Source organism: Somniosus microcephalus, chromosome 19 (genome assembly GCF_052327205.1).
Source record: "Somniosus microcephalus isolate GS21.2 chromosome 19, FLI_Smic_1.0, whole genome shotgun sequence".
NCBI classification, from domain to species: domain Eukaryota; kingdom Metazoa; phylum Chordata; class Chondrichthyes; order Squaliformes; family Somniosidae; genus Somniosus; species Somniosus microcephalus.
This window is the reverse complement of record NC_141005.1, coordinates 72,352,044-72,373,175: the sequence shown is the minus strand read 5'-3', so window position 1 is coordinate 72,373,175 and position 21,132 is coordinate 72,352,044. Positions and strand designations below refer to the sequence as shown.

General features: G+C 46.5%; 2 protein-coding genes across 7 annotated transcripts in view; one reads left to right on the top strand and one right to left on the bottom strand.

Moving 5' to 3' along the window:
* The window catches only part of drg1 (developmentally regulated GTP binding protein 1), a 29,901-nt gene extending 27,637 nt beyond the window's left edge, over positions 1-2,264 (top strand). For both annotated transcript variants that reach the window (XM_085962037.1, XM_085962038.1), the window contains one exon: positions 1,897-2,264. In XM_085962037.1, the coding sequence (XP_085818163.1) occupies positions 1,897-1,996 (100 nt within the window). In that variant the 3' untranslated portion in view covers positions 1,997-2,264. The remainder of the gene's footprint in view (positions 1-1,896) is intronic.
* An 11,256-nt stretch (positions 2,265-13,520) lies between these two features.
* The window catches only part of eif4enif1 (eukaryotic translation initiation factor 4E nuclear import factor 1), a 51,674-nt gene continuing 44,062 nt past the window's right edge, over positions 13,521-21,132 (bottom strand). For all 5 annotated transcript variants that reach the window (XM_085962034.1, XM_085962036.1, XM_085962031.1 and 2 more), the window contains 3 exons: positions 20,378-20,725; positions 16,994-17,176; positions 13,521-15,024 (listed from right to left, as the gene is read on the bottom strand). In XM_085962034.1, the coding sequence (XP_085818160.1) occupies positions 14,819-15,024; positions 16,994-17,176; positions 20,378-20,725 (737 nt within the window). In that variant the 3' untranslated portion in view covers positions 13,521-14,818. The remainder of the gene's footprint in view (positions 15,025-16,993; positions 17,177-20,377; positions 20,726-21,132) is intronic.

Here is a 21,132-nt window from a genome sequence, read left to right as displayed (position 1 = left end):
GGTGTCCGACCCAAGGCGCTTGGCGAGTGGTGTCTGACCCAAGGCGCTTGGCGAGTGGTGTCCGACCCAAGGCGCTTGGCGAGTGGTGTCCGACCCAAGGCGCTTGGCGAGTGGTGTCTGACCCAAGGCGCTTGGCGAGTGGTGTCTGACCCAAGGCGCTTGGCGAGTGGTGTCGGACCCAAGGCGCTTGGCGAGTGGTGTCTGACCCAAGGCGCTTGGCGAGTGGTGTCGGACCCAAGGCGCTTGCCGAGTGGTGTCTGACCCAAGGCGCTTGGCGAGTGGTGTCGGACCCAAGGCGCTTGGCGGGTGGTGTCGGACCCAAGGCGCTTGCCGAGTGGTGTCTGACCCAAGGCGCTTGCCGAGTGGTGTCGGACCCAAGGCGCTTGGCGAGTGGTGTCGGACCCAAGGCGCTTGGCGAGTGGTGTCGGACCCAAGGCGCTTGGCGAGTGGTGTCGGACCCAAGGCGCTTGGCGAGTGGTGTCCGACCCAAGGCGCTTGGCGAGTGGTGTCCGACCCAAGGCGCTTGGCGAGTGGTGTCCGACCCAAGGCGCTTGGCGAGTGGTGTCCGACCCAAGGCGCTTGGCGAGTGGTGTCCGACCCAAGGCGCTTGGCGAGTGGTGTCCGACCCAAGGCGCTTGGCGAGTGGTGTCCGACCCAAGGCGCTTGGCGAGTGGTGTCCGACCCAAGGCGCTTGGCGAGTGGTGTCCGACCCAAGGCGCTTGGCGAGTGGTGTCCGACCCAAGGCGCTTGGCGAGTGGTGTCCGACCCAAGGCGCTTGGCGAGTGGTGTCCGACCCAAGGCGCTTGGCGAGTGGTGTCCGACCCAAGGCGCTTGGCGAGTGGTGTCCGACCCAAGGCGCTTGGCGAGTGGTGTCCGACCCAAGGCGCTTGGCGAGTGGTGTCCGACCCAAGGCGCTTGGCGAGTGGTGTCCGACCCAAGGCGCTTGGTGTCCGACCCAAGGCGCTTGGCGAGTGGTGTCCGACCCAAGGCGCTTGGCGAGTGGTGTCCGACCCAAGGCGCTTGGCGAGTGGTGTCCGACCCAAGGCGCTTGGCGAGTGGTGTCCGACCCAAGGCGCTTGGCGAGTGGTGTCCGACCCAAGGCGCTTGGCGAGTGGTGTCCGACCCAAGGCGCTTGGCGAGTGGTGTCCGACCCAAGGCGCTTGGCGAGTGGTGTCCGACCCAAGGCGCTTGGCGAGTGGTGTCCGACCCAAGGCGCTTGGCGAGTGGTGTCCGACCCAAGGCGCTTGGCGAGTGGTGTCCGACCCAAGGCGCTTGGCGAGTGGTGTCCGACCCAAGGCGCTTGGCGAGTGGTGTCCGACCCAAGGCGCTTGGCGAGTGGTGTCCGACCCAAGGCGCTTGGCGAGTGGTGTCCGACCCAAGGCGCTTGGCGAGTGGTGTCCGACCCAAGGCGCTTGGCGAGTGGTGTCCGACCCAAGGCGCTTGGCGAGTGGTGTCCGACCCAAGGCGCTTGGCGAGTGGTGTCCGACCCAAGGCGCTTGGCGAGTGGTGTCCGACCCAAGGCGCTTGGCGAGTGGTGTCCGACACAAGGCGCTTGGCGAGTGGTGTCCGACCCAAGGCGCTTGGCGAGTGGTGTCCGACCCAAGGCGCTTGGCGAGTGGTGTCCGACACAAGGCGCTTGGCGAGTGGTGTCGGACCCAAGGCGCTTGGCGAGTGGTGTCGGACCCAAGGCGCTTGGCGAGTGGTGTCTGACCCAAGGCGCTTGGCGAGTGGTGTCTGACCCAAGGCGCTTGCCGAGTGGTGTCTGACACAAGGCGCTTGGCGAGTGGTGAGACACAAGGCGCTTGGCGAGTGGTGTCTGACCCAAGGCGCTTAGAGAGTGATGTGGGATAGAGAAAGCGGATGTGGTGAGTAACAACTGTCTCTTTTCTGTTCCAGTGCTTTGGTGTGGGGTTCCTCTGTGAAATACAATCCACAGAAGGTTGGCAAGGACCATGTGATGGAAGACGAGGATGTAATTCAGATAGTCAAAAAGTAAAATGGGACATGTGGTTTCCATTCTTGATCGAAGCTCCTTGATCCTGTTTCCCTGATGGTCCCAATCTCCATCATACCATGCACAACAAACTCCTGCTCACTGCAAGAGTTATGATCTGAACTGAGAACATCTCTTCAACTAATCTGGAGCCAAACTGTTTCATCCAAAATAGATGCAAAAGAATGTGGAGACATCAGAATCTTGCCTTCTAACATTCAGTTGCTATTGTATAATTCAGCTAATAAAAAAAAATCTTGTGACACAGTGACTGAGGATCAGAGTGGAACATTACTGCTGAAACATTAGGTAGTTATTGAAATTAATTAGCAACAATAAGGTTGTTTTATGGCTCTTTAAAAAGAAAGTGATTGGTCGAGTCCAGCAGTATTCTGAATGTATCACTCCTGCTGAGCTCTTGATGAACAGAGGTTGGTTGTGGAGGAAAGTGGCAGCCTGAACATGGACTGAATCGCTTTTATTTCTCCTTTCTGGAGAGTAGTCAAGGGGGTGTCCAAGCTGCAAATCCTGGCCCCTCCGTCCTATTGATGGTTTAATTGCTGGTTAGTCCTGCTTGAATGTTGTGGCCATTAGGAACATGGATTTAAACTTTGTGGCCCCTAAGGCTCCATGGGATGCATGCAAGTGCCCTGCACAGAAGCTAAAATACCCCTGTAGTAATCTGCTAAAAGTAGTAATGAGGAAAGCATCAGGCAGAGATCCTTCTGTGTTTTTGCTGTATGATTTACTTTATCTTCCCTGCAACCTGCCCCCCAAAAAAGTGTGCCCATGTGGCCTGGAGTTTATTTCTCATTGTAAACATTCTTCTATTAATATTTTGTATATTTCAAGGTTGGAGCATTGATGGTAGAGGCTGCAGTCACAGGCTGCTGAGAACCTTCCAATATGATGATGTAATTCAGTGGTAGGAAAAATAATGGAATCCTACTAAAGGAGCAAATAGAAGATCATCTAGAAACCAAAAATATAATAATGAATAGTCAACATGGATTTCAAAAGGGCCAACCTTATTGACTTTTTTGAAAAGGTAACAGAATAGACAATGGTAATGTAGTAGATATAATTTATCTGTATTTTCAAAAGGCCTTCGATAAGGTACCCTATAATAGACCGATGAACAAGGTCAGAGAATGCGGAGTCGGGACAAGTAGCAGAACGGATTGCTCGCTGGCTTCAGGACAGAAAGCAGGGGTAAAGGGTAGCTATTCACAGTGGCAGAAGGTGGGTAATAGTGTTCCACAAGGATCAGTGCTGGAACCACTGCTGTTCACAATTTACATTAACGATTTAGACTTGGGAATCAAACAATTTCTAAATTTGTGGATGACACCAAATTGGGGGGAATAGTCAATACTGATGACTAACAGGAGGACATTAATAAACTTGCAGAATGGGCATATAATTGGCAAATGAAGTTCAACACAGATAAATGAAAGGTATTACATTTTGGTAGGAAGAATAGGGAGGTCACTGATAACTTGGAGGGTGCGAGTCTAGGTGGGGTAGAGGCACAAAGGGATCTCGGAGTACAAATACACAAGTCACAAAGTTGCAACGCAGGTTAGCAAGGCCATAAACATAGAAAGATAGGAGCAGGAGTAGGCCATTCGGCCCCTCGAGCCTGCTCCGCCATTCAATGAGATCATGGCTGATCATCCAAATTCAGTACCCTGTCCCTGCCTTCTCCCCATATTCCTTGATCCCTTTAGCCTTAAGAAATATATCTAACTCCTTCTTGAATATATTTAATGAACTGGCCTCAACTGCCCTGTGTGGCAGAGAATTCCACAGGTTCACCACTCTCTGGGTGAAGAAATTCCTCATCTCTGTCCTAAATGGCTTACCCCTTATCCTTAAACTGTGATGACCCCTGGATCTGGACTCCCCGGCCATCGGGAACATCCTTCTTGCATCTAGTCTGTCCAGTCCTGTTAGAATTTTATAAATTTCAATGAGATCCCTTCTCATTCTTCTAAACTCCAGCACGTATAAGCCCAATTGACCCAATCTCTCCTCATACGTCATTCCTGCCATCCCAGGTATCAGTCTGGTGAATCTTTGCTGCACTCCCTCCATGGCAAGAACATCCTTCCTCAGATAAGGTGACCAAAACTGCACACAACACTCAAGGTGTGGTCTCACCAAGGCCCTGTACAACTGCAGCAAGACATCCTTGTTCTTGTACTCGAACCCTCTTGCTACGAAGGCCTTCTTAACCGCCTGGTGCACAAGGACACCCAGGTCTCGTTGCACTTCCCCTTCTCCCAATCTATTGCTGTTCAGATAATCTGCCTTCTTGTTTTTGCCACCAAAGTGCACAAACTTGCATTTATCCACATTATACTGCATCTGCTATGCTTCTGCCCAATCACCCAACCTGTCCAAATCATACTGGAGTTTCTTGGCATCCTCCTCACAGCACACGCCCACCCAGCTTTGTGTCGTCTGCAAACTTGGAGATATTACATCTAGTTCCCTGGTCTAGATCATTAATATATATTGTGAATAGCTGGGGTCCTAGGACCGATCCCTGCGGTACCCCACTAGTCACTGCCCGCCACTTGGAAAAAGAGCCGTTTATTCCAACTCTTTGCTTCCTGTCTGCCAACCAGTTCTTTATCCAAGTCAGTACCTTGCCCCCAATCCCATGTGCCTTAACTTTACACACTAATCTCTTATGCGGGACCTTATCGAAAGCCTTCTGAAAGTCCAAATACACCACATGCACTGGTTCTCTCTCATCTATTTTACCAGTTACATCCTCAAAAAATTCCAGTAGATTAGTCGAGCACGATTTACCTTTTGTAAATCCATCTTGACTTTGTCCGATCCTGTCACTGTTTTCCAAGTTCTCTGCTATTACATCTTTTATAATGGATTCTAGCATTTTCCCCACTACCGATGTCAGGCTTACCGGTCTGTAATTCCCCGTTTCCTCTCTACCACCTTTTTTGAATAGTGGGGTACATTAGCTACCCTCCTTTCCATGGGTACTGTTCCAGAGTATTGAATTTTGGAAGATGACCAGCAATACAGCTACTATTTCTAGGGCCACTTCCTTTAGTACCCTAGGATGTAGATTATCAGGTCCTGAGGATTTATCAGCCTTTAATCCCATCAATTTCCCTAACAATACTGATTTCTTTCAGTTCCTCCCTCTCATTAGACCCTATGTTCCCCAACATCTCTGGGAGGTTATTTGTGTCCTCCTTTTGTGAAGACAGAATCAAAGTATGTATTTAATTGATCTGCCATTTCTTTGTTCCCCATTATAAATTCCCCTGATTCTGACTGCAAGGGACCTACGTTTGACTTCACCAATCTTTTTCTCTTCACATATCTATAAAAGCTTTTACAGTCAGTTTTTATGTTCCGTGCAAGCTTACTCTCATACTCTATTTTCCCCCTCTTAATGAATCCCTTTGTCCTCCTTTGCTGAATCCTAAACTGCTCCCAATCCTCGGGTTTACTGCTTTTTCTGGCCAATTTATATGTCTCCTTGGATCTTACGCTATCCCTAATTTCCCTCGTTAGTCACCGGTTGAGTCACCTTTTTTTTAAAAAAAAAACAAGCACTAGGGTTTATTTCTAGAGGGATAGAATTGAAAAGTAGGGAAGTTATGTTAAACCTGTATCAAACCTTGGTTAGACCACACATCGAGTACTGCATACAGTTCTGGTTGCCATATTATAAAAAGGATAGAGTCACTGGAGAGGGTGCAGAGAAGATTTACAAGGATGATACCAGAAATGCGAGGGTATACCCAGCGGGAAAGGATGAACAGGCTGGGTCTCTCTTTTTGGGGAAAAAAGGCTGAGGGGTGACCTAATAGAGGTCTTTAAAATTATGAAAAAATTTGATGAGTGGATAGAGAGAGTGTTTTTCCACTTGTGGGAAGAGCATAACTAGAGGCCATCAATATAAGATAGTCATCAAGAAATCAAATAGGGAATTTAGAAGAAACTTCTTTACCCAGAGTGGTGAGAATGTGGAACTACCACAGGGAGTAGTTAAAGTAAATAGTATAGATACATTTAAGGGGAGGTTAGACAAGCATATGAGGGAGAAGGGAATAGAGGGTTTTGCTGATAGATTTAGATGAGGAAAGACGGGAGGAGGCTCGTGTGGAGCATAAACGCCGGTATAGACTGGTTGGGCCAAATGGCCTGTTTCTGTGCCGTATATCTGATGTAATTCATACTATGGAAATCTTTATCCAGGAGGACAAATAACTTTGGCAAAAAAACATTCACAGGACAGAGTGCTTGGTCTAACCGAGCAGGTGAGCACTTCTGATGGGCTTCTGTGCAGCCAAACTTGGCTCAGAATTATGACCAGGCTAAGAACACAAAACACCATTTAATTAAGTTTAAGACAGTAAAAGTGACACACAACTCTAGAAAACCAGTATAAGAAGCGTATGGAAATGAATTTTAGGAACCAAACCCAATGTACCCAGGTAGATCATAAAAAGGAGTAATGTTGAAACTGCCTATAGACAAAAGCACAGCCACAGAACTGAGAAGGGGCAGCAAAAAGCACATTAATGATCAATCTGTATACCAGTCACCTAGTTGTTAATCCTTGCCATTCTAAAAAAGCAGTGTACAGAGGCTCCATAAACACAGGAAGCTAGATAAGTAGGAGGGAGAAAGGAACAGGATAGGGATAGACAAAGCAGGGTAGTAGAAGGCTTATGTGGAATTAACATTGGCATAGACTTGTTGGGTCAAATGGCCTGTTTTTATGTAAGCTAGCTGAGAAGCCCATGACCAACTTTCCGTGAATTGCAGAACAAACTGCATTTGGTGGCACTTGATAGATTAGTGGTACTGTATTTACTGCCTAGCATTTACTATCACAAGCTGTAGCACCTGCTGCCAAGTGTCAACCCAGTCCATATCGCAACCATTTCAGGTGGTTGTGGAGGATTTCAACTTCCTCAATCCACACTGTTCTAGCCTACTCTACCCAATAAGACAGTTTGTGGTGCTGGCCCTGTTGCAAGAATTTTTAGCAATAATGCTATCAGAATGTCAACTCGCCAACAAATTACATAGCTGGAATTTCATCTACCATCTCATCTCCAAAAGTTGATTGATTGCAGAGTGAATAGACCAAGTTGATAAGGCTGTTTAAAGCCAAGGACCCTCTAGTTTATTTTTTAAACAGAGGCATAAAGTACAAAAGTAAGGCAGTTATGGTAAACCTTTATAAATCAGGCTTGGCCCCAGCTGGAGCATTGTGTTCAACTGTAGGTACCACACTTTTAGAAGGTCAAGGAATTGGGAGAAACGGCAGAAGAGATTTCGCTCAATGGCAGGGATGAGGGACTTTTGTGACGAGACTAGAGCAATTACAACTGTTCTTAGAGGTTATGGGGAGATTTGATTTTGATAGGACGAGATTGGGAGAAACTTTCAACTGCCAAGAGGGTCGGTAACCAGAGGACACAGATCGAAGATCATTTGCAAAAAATTCAAGGGGGAGATGAGAAACATTTTTATGCAGTGAGTTACAATGATTGGGAATGCACTGCCCAAAAGGATTGTGGAAGCAGGTTTGACAGTAACTTTAAAAAGTGAATTGGAAATATACTTGAAAAGGATAAACTTGCAGCTACATGGGGAAAGAGCAGGAATCAGACTAATTTGCTAGCTTTTTCAAAGAACTGGCACATACACAATGGGCTGAATGGCCTCCTTCTGTGCAGTAGGTTTTCATGAATACATTTGTGGGGTTATAGAACCAAAGGTAGAAAGAGGGATGAGGTCCTGCAACAAGAATTTAGGGAGCTAGGTAGCAGATTAAAAAGCAGGACCTCAAAGGTTGTAATCTCTGGATTACTCGCAGTGCCACGTGCTCTTGAGTATAGGAATAGGATAGAGCAGATGAATGCGTAGCTAAAGAGTTGGTGCAGGAGGGAGGGCTTTAGTTTCCTGGATCACTGGGTCTGCTTCTGGGGAATGTGGGACCTGTACAAGTTGGACGGGTTGCACCTGAACCGGACCAACATCCTTGCGGGGAGGTTTGCTAGTGCTGGTTTGGGGGGGGGGGGGTGGGGGTGGTGGTTTAAACTAACTTGGCAGGGGGATGGGATAGAGTGGAGCTATAGCAGGGGGTGATGCACAGCCAAATATTGAGGAAAAAACAAGTCAGTCTGGAAGGCAGAGCACATATGTAACTGCACAAGAGAGTATGGCAAGGCTGGATGGCATTTATTTTAATGCAAGGTGTCTTGCAAGTAAGGCAAATGAATCAAAGGTGTTGATGAACACATGGGAGTATGATATTGTTGCTATCAGAGACATGGGTGAGGGAGGGGCAGGACTGGCAGCTCAATATTCCAGGGTATCGAATCTTCAGGCGAGACAGAGGGGGGTGTAAAAGGGGAGGGGGTGCTGCAATATTAATCAAGGAGTCAATTACTGCAGTAAGGAGGGATGATATCTTGGCAGGTTGTTCTGAGGTCACATGGGTAGAACAAAAAGGGGGCAAGCACTTTGTTGGAAGTGTACTATAGGCCCCCAAACAGTCATGGGGAGATAGAGGAACAGATATGTAGGCAAATCAGAGAAGCGTAGAAATAATAGGGGATTTCAACTTCCCCAATATTAACTGGGATAGTCAGTGTGAAAAGCTTAGAGGGTGCGGAATTCTTAAAGTGCATCCAGGAGAGCTTTTTGAGCCAGCATGTAGAAAGTCCTACAAGAGAGGGGGCGGTACTGGACCTAATTCTAGGGAATGTAGCCAGGCAAGTGGTAGAAGTGGCAGTAAAAAAGCATTTTGGTGACAGTGACCATAATTTCGGTGAGATTTAAGGTAGTTATGGAAAAGGACAAAGATGGACCGGAAATAAAGGTTCTAAATTGGGGGGCGGGGAGGCCGATTTTAAGATAAGGCAGGATCTGGCCAAAGTGGACTGCGGTCAGCTACTTGTAGGAAAATCCGTATCAGAGCAGCGAGAGTCTTTCAGAAAGGAAAGAGAGTACAATGCCAACATGTTCCCGTAAAGGTCAAGGGTGGGACCAACAAGTCCAGGGAACCCTGGATGTCAAGGGATATACAAGGGAGGCTTTTGGCAGATACAAAGGACTAAAAACAGTGGAAGCCCTAGAGGAGTATAGGAAGTGCAGGGGGTTACTGAAAAAAATTAGGAGAGTGAAGATGGGGCATGCAAAAACACTGGTGGGCAAAATAAAGGAAAACGCCAAGGTTTTTTTAATAAGTATATTAAGGGCAAGAGGATAACCAGGGAAAAAGAGTAGGGCCCATTAGGGACCAAAGTGGCAGTCTGTGTGTAGGGCTGGAAGATGTAGGTGAGGTTTAAAATGAATATTTTGCATCAGTGTTCACTATGGAGAAGGACGATGCAGGCATAGAAGTCAGGTTGGGGGATTGTGATATACTTGAACAAATTAGCAATCGAGAGGGAGGAGGTACTAGCGGTTTTAGCAGGCTTAAAAGTGGATAAATCCCCAGGCCCAGACGAGATGTATCCCAGGTTGATGTGCAAGGCAAGGGAGGAGATTGCAGGGGCTCTGACAAATGTTCAAAACCTCTGGCCACAGGGGAGGTGCTGGAAGACAGCTAATGTAGTACCATTATTCAAGAAGTGTAGTAGGGATAAACCAGGGAATTACAGGCCAGTGAGCCTAACATCAGTGGTAGGGAAATTGGAAAAAATTCTGAGGGACAGAATTAGTCTCCACTTGGAGAGGCAAGGATAGTCAGCATGGCTTTGTCAGGGGGAGATCATGTCTAACCAATTTGATTGAATTTTGAGAGGCGGTGACTAGGTGCATGGATAAGGGTAGTGCAGTTAATGTAGTCTACATGAACTTTTGATAAAGCCCCACATGGGAGACTGATCAAGAAGGTAAGAGCCCATGGGATCCAGAGCAATTTGGCACATTGGATCCAAAATTGGCTTACTGGCAGGAGGCAGAGGGTGATGGTCAAAGGTAGTGTGTGACTGGAAGCCTGTGTCCAGTGGTGTACTGCAGGGATTGGTGTTGGGTCCCTTGCTGTTTGTAGTGTACATTAATGACTTGGATATGAATGTAGGAGGTATGATCAGTAAGTTTGCAGATGACACAAAAATTGGTGGAGTGGTAAATAGCAAGGAGGGAAGCCTCAGGCTACAGGACGATATAGATGGGTTGGTCAGATGGGCAGAACAGTGGCAAATGGAATTTAACCCTGAAAAGTGAGGTGATGCATTTTGGGAGGACTAACAAGGCAAGGGAATACACAATGAATGGTAGGACCCTAGAAAGAACAGGGGAACCTTGGTGTGCATATACATAGATCCCTGAAGGCAGCAGGACAGGTAGATAAGGTGGTTAAGAAGGCATTTGGGATACTTGCCTTCATTAGCCGAGGCATAGACTATAAGAGCAGGGAGGTTATGATGGAGCTGTACGAAACGCTAGGTTAGGCCACAGCTGGAATACTGTGTGCAGTTCTGGTCGCCACACTATAGGAAGGATGTGATTGCATTAGAGAGGGTGCAGAGGAGATTCACCAGGATGTTACCTGGGCTGGAGCATTTCAGGTATGAAGAGAGTGGACAGGCTGGGGTTGTTTTTCTTATAGCAGAGAAGGCTGAGGGGGCCCTGATTGAGGTGTACAAAATTATGAGGGGCGTAGATAGAAAGGAACTTTGCCCCTTAGTGGTGGGCTCAATAACCAGGGGGCATAGTTTCAAGGCAAGGGGCAGGCGGTTTAAAGGGGATTTGAGGGGAAACTTTTTCACCGAGGGTGGCTGGAATCTGGAACTCACTGCCTGAAAGGGTGCTAGAGGCAGGAACCCTCAACATTCAAGAAGCATTTAGATGAGCACTTGAAATGCCATAGCATACAAGGCTACGGACCAAGTGCTGGAAAATGGGATTAGGATAGACAGGGCTTGATGGCCGGCGCAGACATGATAGGCCTCTTTCTGTGCTGTATAACAGACACTACAGCTGCCAGTAGAACTTTAGATCCAAAATTACTGGGGTATCAAAATAATTAAATAAGGAAAGAGAAGTAAGCCAACATTATGATAGCCACCCTCATGGAACACTTTCTAAACTAGGACTGGACAATTTCAACCAGTTGTTCCTAAGGATCCATCTGTTTACAAGACCAAAGGAACCAAATCTAGGCTTGAATTCAAGTTTCTGTTTGCTGATGCATCTATTTGGAATGCATAGAAGGGCTATACCTGCAAAAAACTTACAAAATCAAAACCAACTTTGCAATTCAAAAGTGGATGGGTGGTGGCACATCAAACAGGAATAAACCTTGAAAGCATGAAGGGGGCTGTGTTGAAAAACTAATTATCAAATCTCACCCTATTTGGTATCCCAGGCAATAATGTTGAACTGAAGGTGGTGTGAAGGAAAAGGAAGTAGTGAAGGGTGGGACTGGCAGGGGTCTACAAGATACAAAGTGCAACAGAAAACAGTTGATGTGGAGCACAACACCATCATAACTGCAGGATAAGGAGACAGCACTTCAAAAAAAAAAGTAAACCGGCCAATTCAGCATGGAGATTAGAAGGAACTTCAGTGATTCCTGCCTGTCATGGTCCAGCCAGTAGAGTCAAAACTTTAATCATGCAAGAGGCATTTAAAATGTTGCAAGTTTGGGAAGAAGGCAGAATGAAAGCAAACTTCTTACTTCTCTTGAAGAGCTAGTCTCATTAATCGAGACTTGTACAGCCCACAAGCTTTCACACCAGGATCCTTGCTTACATGCTGGCATGTTATGAGATCTGTAGGTGATGGGAGTGGCTAAGTCAATCCTGCAGGAGTGAAAGAACCCATGACTGGGTCTGGCTTGCATTTACCTACAATATTGTCAGACAAAGCCCTTGGCTCTGGCAGCATTACCAGCCCCTCTCCCAAATCATATGGGTTATGTGAGCCCCGAAAACCATGTCTAACCATCCTATCAACTGATATAAAAGAGATTGTTCTGGGCCATGGCAGGGGTGTTCACATCACAGCCAGTCAGTTTATAAGCTTACAAATATACCACTGTTCACCAAGGGAAGTGTGTGAAGATACAATAACACACACCTAACCTAAAGTATAGCTAAAGCACAAGACCCTACTGTAAAAACATCACTGAAGAGTTTTAGTGAAGATAGACAGTTGTACTAGCCTAACAAGTTTCTAAACATTTGTAGTAATAGAATTAATAGCAAAACTAAAAAGTATTCATCCTACATTTGATGATTGCATTGTGGTTTGAAAAGCCTTTAAAATTTAGCTAGTTACAGATTTGGAAACGGATATGCTCCAAATGTTATGGTCAATTCAAGACCACACTATAAATTGACCCAACTGCATAACCTACAGGTGAAGAGGCAATAGATCAGGTCAGGCAGTGAGGTTTAACTCAACTACGCTGTAAATATTAGCTTCCTGGACATGAAGATGTGGGACTGAGCCCCATGAATAAAGGTGGTCTCAAGTTTAATTTGTGACTTGCATAGTTAGCCAATTTTGTCCTAAAATGGTTGAGGAGGATCGGGTGGGGGTTGGGGGGGGGGGGGGGGGGGTAAAAAAAGAGAAAAAAAAAAAGGAAAAGATACAATGGACCTCAGCAACCCCAAACCCAGGTCCCTGCTTCTACTTACTAGCCAGTGATTGTTGTTGGGACGCTTTGGTGTGGAAGTGAGGGGAATAGGAATTAACTGTGATGCCCTCTGCAATTGACCAACCTGTAAATGTGTCCTCTGGTACTTTCATAGTTAACCAGCAGGAGGACCAAACACCTTCAGGAAAGGAGAGAAACAAAACCCCAGTGGAGTCTGAAGGGGAACAAGGCCATCCCACAGATCAAACAGTCGCACCCAGAGTCAGGTGGTTGTGGGTTCAAGCTTCACTCTAGAAACTTGGTACAAAATCCAGGCCGACCGTGCAGTCCTGAGGGAGTGCTGCACTGTCAGATGCTGTTAAACTGAGGCCGTCTGCCCCCTCAGGTGGATTAAAAGATCACATGGCACTTTTCAAAGAAGTTCTCCAGTGTCCTGGTCACGAGCTACCCCTCAGCTATCAGTAAAATGGATTATCTGGTCATTATTACATTGATGTTTGTGGGACCTTGCTGTAGGCAATTTGGCTGCCAAGTTTGACACAGTGACTACACTGCCAAAGTACTGCAAAGCTGTAAAATGCTTCGGGATGTTGATGTGTGAAAGTTGCTATATAAATGCAAGGTCTTATTTTCACCCAACTTCAGCAATTCCCGTCCGGGAGCTGCTTGTGTGGGGGCATGTGAAGGCGGTGTGAACTTTATTGAACTAGACATACAAGATGCTATAAAAGATTTCCAAGCTCAGCTGGGTACATATAATACAGGACACAACTGCTTCAGAGATCAGTGTGTGGGAACGAACTGCCACTTCCAAAAACACTGCTGGAGTTCGAAGTTCAAATGGGAGGTGCAGCATTTCTGGCAATCAACATTTCAGCAGTTTACATGAAGTTTAAGAAAAAAGAAGCAACATTGAGATGTGAAATTTTATTGTCTTCATTTTGTAAATCACCTTTGTGCTTTTCCCTTCCCTAAAACAGCAAATTCCAGAAAAGTCATGGAGCACATTTCTGGACAATACAAAGCAGTACTCTTCAGTGTAGTGAAAGGGCAGTACACATTAAATTGGGATGGGTGGGGGGGGGGGGGGGGGGCGGGGGAAAGAGAAAAAAGACAAAGCATTTCAGCCACGGAACAGAAAAGCACACAAAAGTTACTTCCCGTCGTCAGTTAATGAGCACAAAAGAGGCAACGTATTGTCTGAACTGGAGCTATGGGGCTAGCACCCCCTACTGGTAAGCAAATGTAGGATTGCAGAGCCCTCAGCCACCCATTTGCAAAAAGAAAGTTACTGAAATCAAGCCCCCCACTGTCCCTTTTTCTAGACTGCAGGGTCAAGTAGCAGAGTTGGGAAGACTTCATGCTGAAGGCCTTCAGTTCCCAGCCCAAACAGCAACATAAACCTGATCCAGTGCGACCTAGTTTCTCCAAAAAAAAAAGTTTATACAGGGTTTTATTTGCCTTTTCCTGCTTCCAGTATTAAAACAAATCTAGTATATACACACACGCACACAAACACTCCTAGTACAGCGTTGCCTGCTTAATCCCTACCTACTGGTCACTCTGCCAACAGACCTGCTCAGGAACCATGTAGTGCATCGGAAATTTAAAAAAAACTTTCCCCTCAAAACGTCGTTCATGCTGCAAATGCCACAAAAAAAAAACTTACAAAATATATTTCAGCAAAACTGGCGTACAAGTGTCATTGCATTTGTCCTACCAGCTGTGTTTTATGTACAGTCAACAAAATCAGCCACTGCAGATGCTTATGTACAGATGTAAGCAGTGTTATTTTACACAAGTTTCTGTACACAAGGGCCTATACAATTTTCAGGGTGGCTTACAATGTTGGTAAAATCACAATTTTTTTTTGCTGCACGAGAACATTAAGAGCTCACTGGATTCTTTCTAAAATAAAAGTATCCAATGTTTAATGCAGGCATTTGCCCCACAGAATAACTGACCGATCAGACCTTTCCCCAGCTTCTGTTTGACTGGTACGATTTAGTTACCATCCTCAGGTGGTGGTGCTCCCAAGTAGCTTTGTCTCAATTGTCAGGAGAGAAGTCAGAATAGGGGCCAAGAAACACTGGGGGTAACAAAAAAATAAACCAATCCATTTTCAGGGCCACCCCCCAGTACTTGGATGCCTGCAGGTACCTTAATAAAACTCTGTCCTTCCAAATATTGTGTTTTATAGTGCCACACTTCTATTGATGGAGCTCAAGTTCATCCACACTGATCACTTTGCTGGGCATAGATGGCAACGGCTGCTGAAGAACGTCACTGCCGAACCACTTGGAGAGATTGACAGGGGACCCGCTTCTTTGATGGAGGGACCGCAGAGTGGAATTCTGCTGGTTCATATGCAGGTGGGCTCCAGGTCCTTGACCACCTGCACTGGGAGACTGCAGCACTGAGGGAGAGAGGAAGCAAGAGTTACACTTAAAGTTTCACACATGAACTTAATGACAGAAAGTAACTTCACCTTCCTACAAGTTTTAACTGATGGGTTAAGTTAAATCAGGTGGTCCCTAGAAACAGGTCACTTTTACAAGTGACCAAAATTCCCCCTTCTCTACGAGCAATATCCCCAAGTGTTGCTATTACAGCAGTGACGGGATGCAGGTTCAGCTCTCCTAGAGGTCCTTCAGGGAAGCACTGAAGCAAAAAAGGCAGTGTTCAAGCCACTTGTGTACCTGTCAGGAGCAAGTACTCGCCACCCCAGAGCAAACATACATGCAGTTGAAGTGGATACAGAGGCCTGGCAGCTCAAGCAAATTACTGGAAAGGGGCGAGAATTTAACTTCAACTGCATCCAACATAACCTTCCAATTTCAGTCTGGAGGCCGATTCAGTTCAGTCTCTATTTCAACTGATAACAGGTCAAGTTAGCACGTTTACTGATGGGAATAGTTTGAATTTAGCTTCAGACACTGCTTCAGCATCTGTTGCTTCGCACAAAAAAGTGTCTACCTTCCCTGACCAAGGAGTGTTGGGATTCTGAACGGAGCCAGAGGGCCTGGCTAGATCACTGCATGGATCACTTGATTGGTACAAAGTCACTTGTACTAGTCAAGCAGCCACCTTTACTAGTTCCCCAGGCCTAGAACTTCATAAAGCGGAGGGTTCAAGCTTTTGTTTTTTGGGGGGGGGGGGGGGGGAAGGAAAGAGAAAGCACAGCAGCAGAAAGACAAAAGATGGTGTCAGCAGAGGAAAAAGGAAGAGATCACAATGGAGAGCAGATAACACTGGAGGACAACCGATAGCAATGATCAGGCCAAAGTCAGTCTTTGGTCCCCACCACAAACTCTGTTGCCAAGCCATCAACTTCATTTTCCCCCCCCCACTTCTCTGTCCAGTGTCTTCGCAACCTCGACATCCTATTTTACCCATATCCTCTCCATCACTAAGACTACCTATTTCCATGTCTAATATCGCTTGTCTGCCTCCGTCCATCTGCTGCCGAAATCCATCCATGCTTTCGTTAGCTCTAGACTAGACTATTCAAAGCTCTCCTGACCACCATCTCATTTTCCACCCTACATAAACAAGCCAATCCAAAACTCTGCCGCCTGTATCCTAATTCGCACCAAGTCCCATTCACCCATCATCCATGCTTGCTGACCATTGGCTCCCGGTCCAGCAATGCCTCTTTTAAATTTCTCATCCTTATTTTCAAATCCCTCCATGGCCTCACCCCTCCCCATTTCTGCAACCTCCTCCAGCCCTACAACCAATGTTCCCACTAAGGTGCATGCGGCTGCACAGTAATAGAAAGAGGTCCTGTGCAGGCTGTTCACTGGCTTTTCTACAGTAAATACTGCGCATGTGCAGAAATTCAAAGGGACCGCGCATTAAAAGAAACAGGCTGCGCAGAACAAAGCACAGCTTGCAGGGAAAATTGCTTACAACCCTCGATCTTATCCTCCAATTCTGGCCTGGAGGAGACAACATTTCAACAGAAGATCATCTAACAGAGCAGCTTATCACTTGTGAAATGGCCAGAGAGAGCTTCCTGCACAGAGCTCAAATGCACTCTTTATAGCTGGACAGGTAGGCTTTGATCAGAGGGCATCAGAGCCCAGCCTGCCCTCAACCCACACTTCAGCAGGAGTCAAGTCGATAGCGATCAAAAAAGTGGGAATTGGCTACTAATCATCTTCTCACCCCCTCCATCCAAGGCATCGAGACCGACTGTTACACTCCTCCAGTTATCCCCACCCAACTGAGCACAGAGCTGAACCAGAGAACTTCCAGCTGAGTCACCTCGAACTTCAACAGGCGTCAGGGGAAACTCTCATTTCATAAAGTCTGTTGATTTTTCCAACACATTCATATCCAAGAGGCTTGAAGCGGAGTTAAATGCAAACTAGACTCATTACCTTGCCTGATCATGGCCAGGTGCTGTAGGGGTGTTCCAGACGCCTGAATTGGTGCTGCAGAGTGTGCAGCGCGAGGATTCAGCAGAGGGTGTCCACTTGCTGGAAGAGGATAGAAAGTCTGCCCAAGGAGGGTTGGAGGGATGCTCTGTAAATGGGACAGATCCACTCCGGACGGAAACATGCCTGCAAAGGTAGATTCAGGAGACAAGTGGTTTAAGTTTCAGATTACCAAGTCAGTGGTACGCAGTCCTCCCTTACATTCGGCATGGTTTACTGGAGACTTCAGCCGTTTGTGTTCTGCACAAAAATCAGAACAGTAAGCTGCAGAGACAGGAGGTCAATCCTTCACCCTAGTGTCAAATGCCAGCACACCATTAACTCCAGCTTAAAAGCACGGGTCTGGATCATGGGCTAGTTAATACAAGTTCAACATGTTGCTGGGAATTGCCGTTTATACTGGTGCACCTCACTTAACATAACATTAGTAGTAGGAGCAGGAGTAGGCCATAGGCCCCTCGGGCCTGCTCCGCCATTCAATAGGATCATGGCTGATCCGAACTTAAACGCACGTCCACTTCCCTGCCCTCTCCCCATAACCCCTTATTCCTTATCAGCTAGGAAACTATCTCCGTTTTAAATTTAATGTTGCAGCTTCCACAACTCTGAGGTTGCAAATTCCATAGATTTACTACCCTGAGTGAAGAAGTTTCTCCTCATCTCAGTTTTGAAAGGGCAGCCCCTTATTCTAAGATTATGCCCCCTAGTTCTAGTCTCACCCATCAGTGGAAACATCCTCACCGCATCCACCCTATCAAGCCCCCTCACAATCTTGTTTCGATAAGATCGCCTCTCATTCTTCTGAACTCCAATGAGTAGAGGCCCAACCTACTCAACCTTTCCTCATAAGTCAACCCCCTCATCTCCAGAATCAACCGAGTGAACCTTCTCTGAACTGCAAGAGCAAGTATATCTTTTCTTAAATATGGAAACCAAAACTGTACGCAGTATTCCAAGTGTGGCCTCACCAGTATCTTGTATAACTGCAGCAAGACTCCCCTGCTTTTATACTCCATCCCCCTTGCAATAAAAGCCAAGATTCCATTGGCCTTCCTGATCACCTGCATACTAACTTTGTGTTTCATGTACCAGGACCCCCAGATTCCTTTGTACTGGGACACTTTGCAGTTTCTCTCCATTTAGATAATAACTTGCTCTTTGATTTTTTCTGCCAAAGTGCATAACCCCACACTTTCCAACATTATATTCCATCTGCCAAATTTTTGCCCACTCACTTAGCCTGTCTATGTCCTTTTGCAGGTTTATGTCCTCCTCACTCACTGCTTTCCCTCCCATCTTTGTATCGTCAGCAAACTTGGATACGTTGCACTCTGTCCCTATCTCCAAATCATTATAGATTGTAAAGAGTTGGGGTCCCAGCACTGACCCCTGCGGAACACCACTAGTGACTGATTGCCAACCCGAGAATGAACCATTTATCCCAACTCTGTTTTCTGTTAGATAGCCAATCTTCCACCCATGCCAGTATATTGCCCCCAATCCTGTGATTTTTTAATCTTGTGCAGTAATCTTGTGTGGCACCTTGTCAAATGCCTTTTGGAAGTCCAAATACACCACATCCACTGGTTCCCCTTCATCCACCCTGTATGTTACATCCTCAAAGAATTAGAGCAAATTTGTCAAACATGACTTCCCTTCGTAAAACCATGCCGACTCTGTCCGATTTAAAATTATGCTTATCCAAATGTCCTGTTACTGCTTCCTTAATAATGGACTCCAACATTTTACCAACCACAGATGTTAGGCTAACTGGTCTATAGTTTCCAGCCTTTTGTCTGCCTCCCTTTTTAAATAAGGGAGTTACATTAGCAGTTTTCCAAACTGCTGGGACCTTTCCTGAATCCAGGGAGTTTTGGAAAATTACCAATGCATCCACAATCCCTACCGCTACTTCTCTCAAGACCCTAGGATAAGCGCCATCAGGTCCAGGGGATTTATATTCCCACCGGGGAAGACTCTCCTCCCCATCCAACCCCCACAGATGACCAGTTGGCTCAAGGAACCCCAGCTGCTTCTGGGCTGGCCAGTGTCACCATTAATTACAGCACTGAAGCAAAACATGAGTAATCACCATCGCTACAGTAAGCCCCACAAGTGAAAAAACCATCAACATTTCATACTTATGCTCACACTGGCTTTCCCCCCCAACACGCCAGCTTGTGTTTTAATTTTACTTCTGCACCTATAATTCCTCCTCTATTTTGAAATCTCATTGCTTCTCTGCTCATCAATTTGAAGTGGCAGGACTTGGTTCTCAGTCAGTGAACAAGAGGCTCACTTTCTAGTCAAGAGTCCAGATTGTAAAAATTTACAAGGTCACATCACAGATGCAGTTGTCCATCTGAACCATCTCACTCAGGAGGCTCAACACTGGCTACCCAAGAGTTCCCGGATGAGCCAACTAGGATTTCACTGCTGCAATTCTGCGGAAACCATGTATAGCCCGATTACACGCCTTCACATTCTCACCCAATCCCTGCAAAACTTCCATTAGATAGGGAGCAGTAGCGTAGTTCACATCACATCCTGTGTATACACCGTGTCGCTTTACCTACAAATGCTACTTCAGTGCTTGAAACCGCTACGTAAAGTGGATTTGGGAAAAAGACCCAGTGCTGCACCCTGCAGGCCATGGCCATAGTTCTTGCTGAAGGGAACGAGGATCAGTGCTGGGAAATTTGATTCTTGCCATTTATGTCACTCGTGGACCCCTCTGGGTGAGTTGTCACAAAACGCCAAAGCAGAGCAAAGACTGAAAAGCCTGAAATTCCAAGTGTGAGCTCGTCTCTTCCCCATCCCACCTGTACCCTGTAGACAATTAATGGTAGTTTTGTACTGTACGGTTGCTGAACTGGAGGACCGAATACACAGTATCTGGAAGAGTGATTACAGTTGCAAGTGGAACCACATCAGAACGTTCCTGTGCCCTGTATTAGAGACCTTCAAGAGCTATTAAACCCATTCATGAAAGGTTAGCAGATCTGAACTGGATAGGTTGTCCCTTTGCCTTGCATTTGGGTCAGTCTTAATAAGGGGACTCATTTCCAGTTCTGTAGAAACATTTGACCCAAAACACCTTCCTTTTTAGGAACTGAACTCTACATTTTCCATTTATCTCTACTAGGACCTGCATTGAGACTCTCCCAAACAGTCCCTTTCATCCTGGCCTGGGGTGGAGGAAATGATGCCTGAAGGGAGAATCCTTTTATCTCCATTGGATGTTGCCCCCCCACCCAAAAAATACTTGACAGAAAAACTCCATAGCTGTGATCCAAGGTTAAACTACTGAATTGCTCAGACACTCACCTGCGTGTAGAAGTGCTGGATGTAACTGCTGCGGTGACATGCCCTGGGCCAGCATTCTCCGAACTACCCCTGGTGGCAGGTGAGGGGGTGACTGGCGCACAAGTGGTACATGGGACACGATAGGTACAGGACAAATGGGATGGGGAAAGGGCGAGCCAGGAACTGGAGAGACCCTGGTGGGCGTTTTCCTTCCTGCAGACCTGGGCCGAAAGTCTTGGTCTTTGGTGAAACGCATCTGGCTTAATTGGGGAGTTGTACAAGCAGATCTATGGTATGTCGACCGTGTCCCTCCTATAGGAGATGCTGCTCGGTCTGCGTTTTCTAGTCGAGAGCCAGGAGACAGGTGACCTGAAAGAGAAATAACAGAAAATGCTGGAAAAACTCAGCAGGCCAGGCAACAACTGTGGAGAGAAAACAGAAATCGACGTTTCGGGGCGAACCCTTTTTCAAAACTGGAAAGGAAATGAAATAGATCGAAAGGCAGGGCTGGGAGGAGACATTAAGAGGTATTCAAAACGAGATGGTGATAGGACTAGTGGAGACAAAAGATGGCTCTAAATTAGGTGTGAAATGTTCTGGCAGAATGAATGAGACAGCTGCCATGTGGGAGAGGAAAAAGGGGGAAGGGACAAAACAAATGTGGATAAAATATAAGCCGAGAGTTAACTTGGTGAGAAGCAACAAAATAGTTGGCTGCAAACTAATTTCTTCACATTATTGAACATATTGCAGATCTCTACATAGTTAGGGAGGCC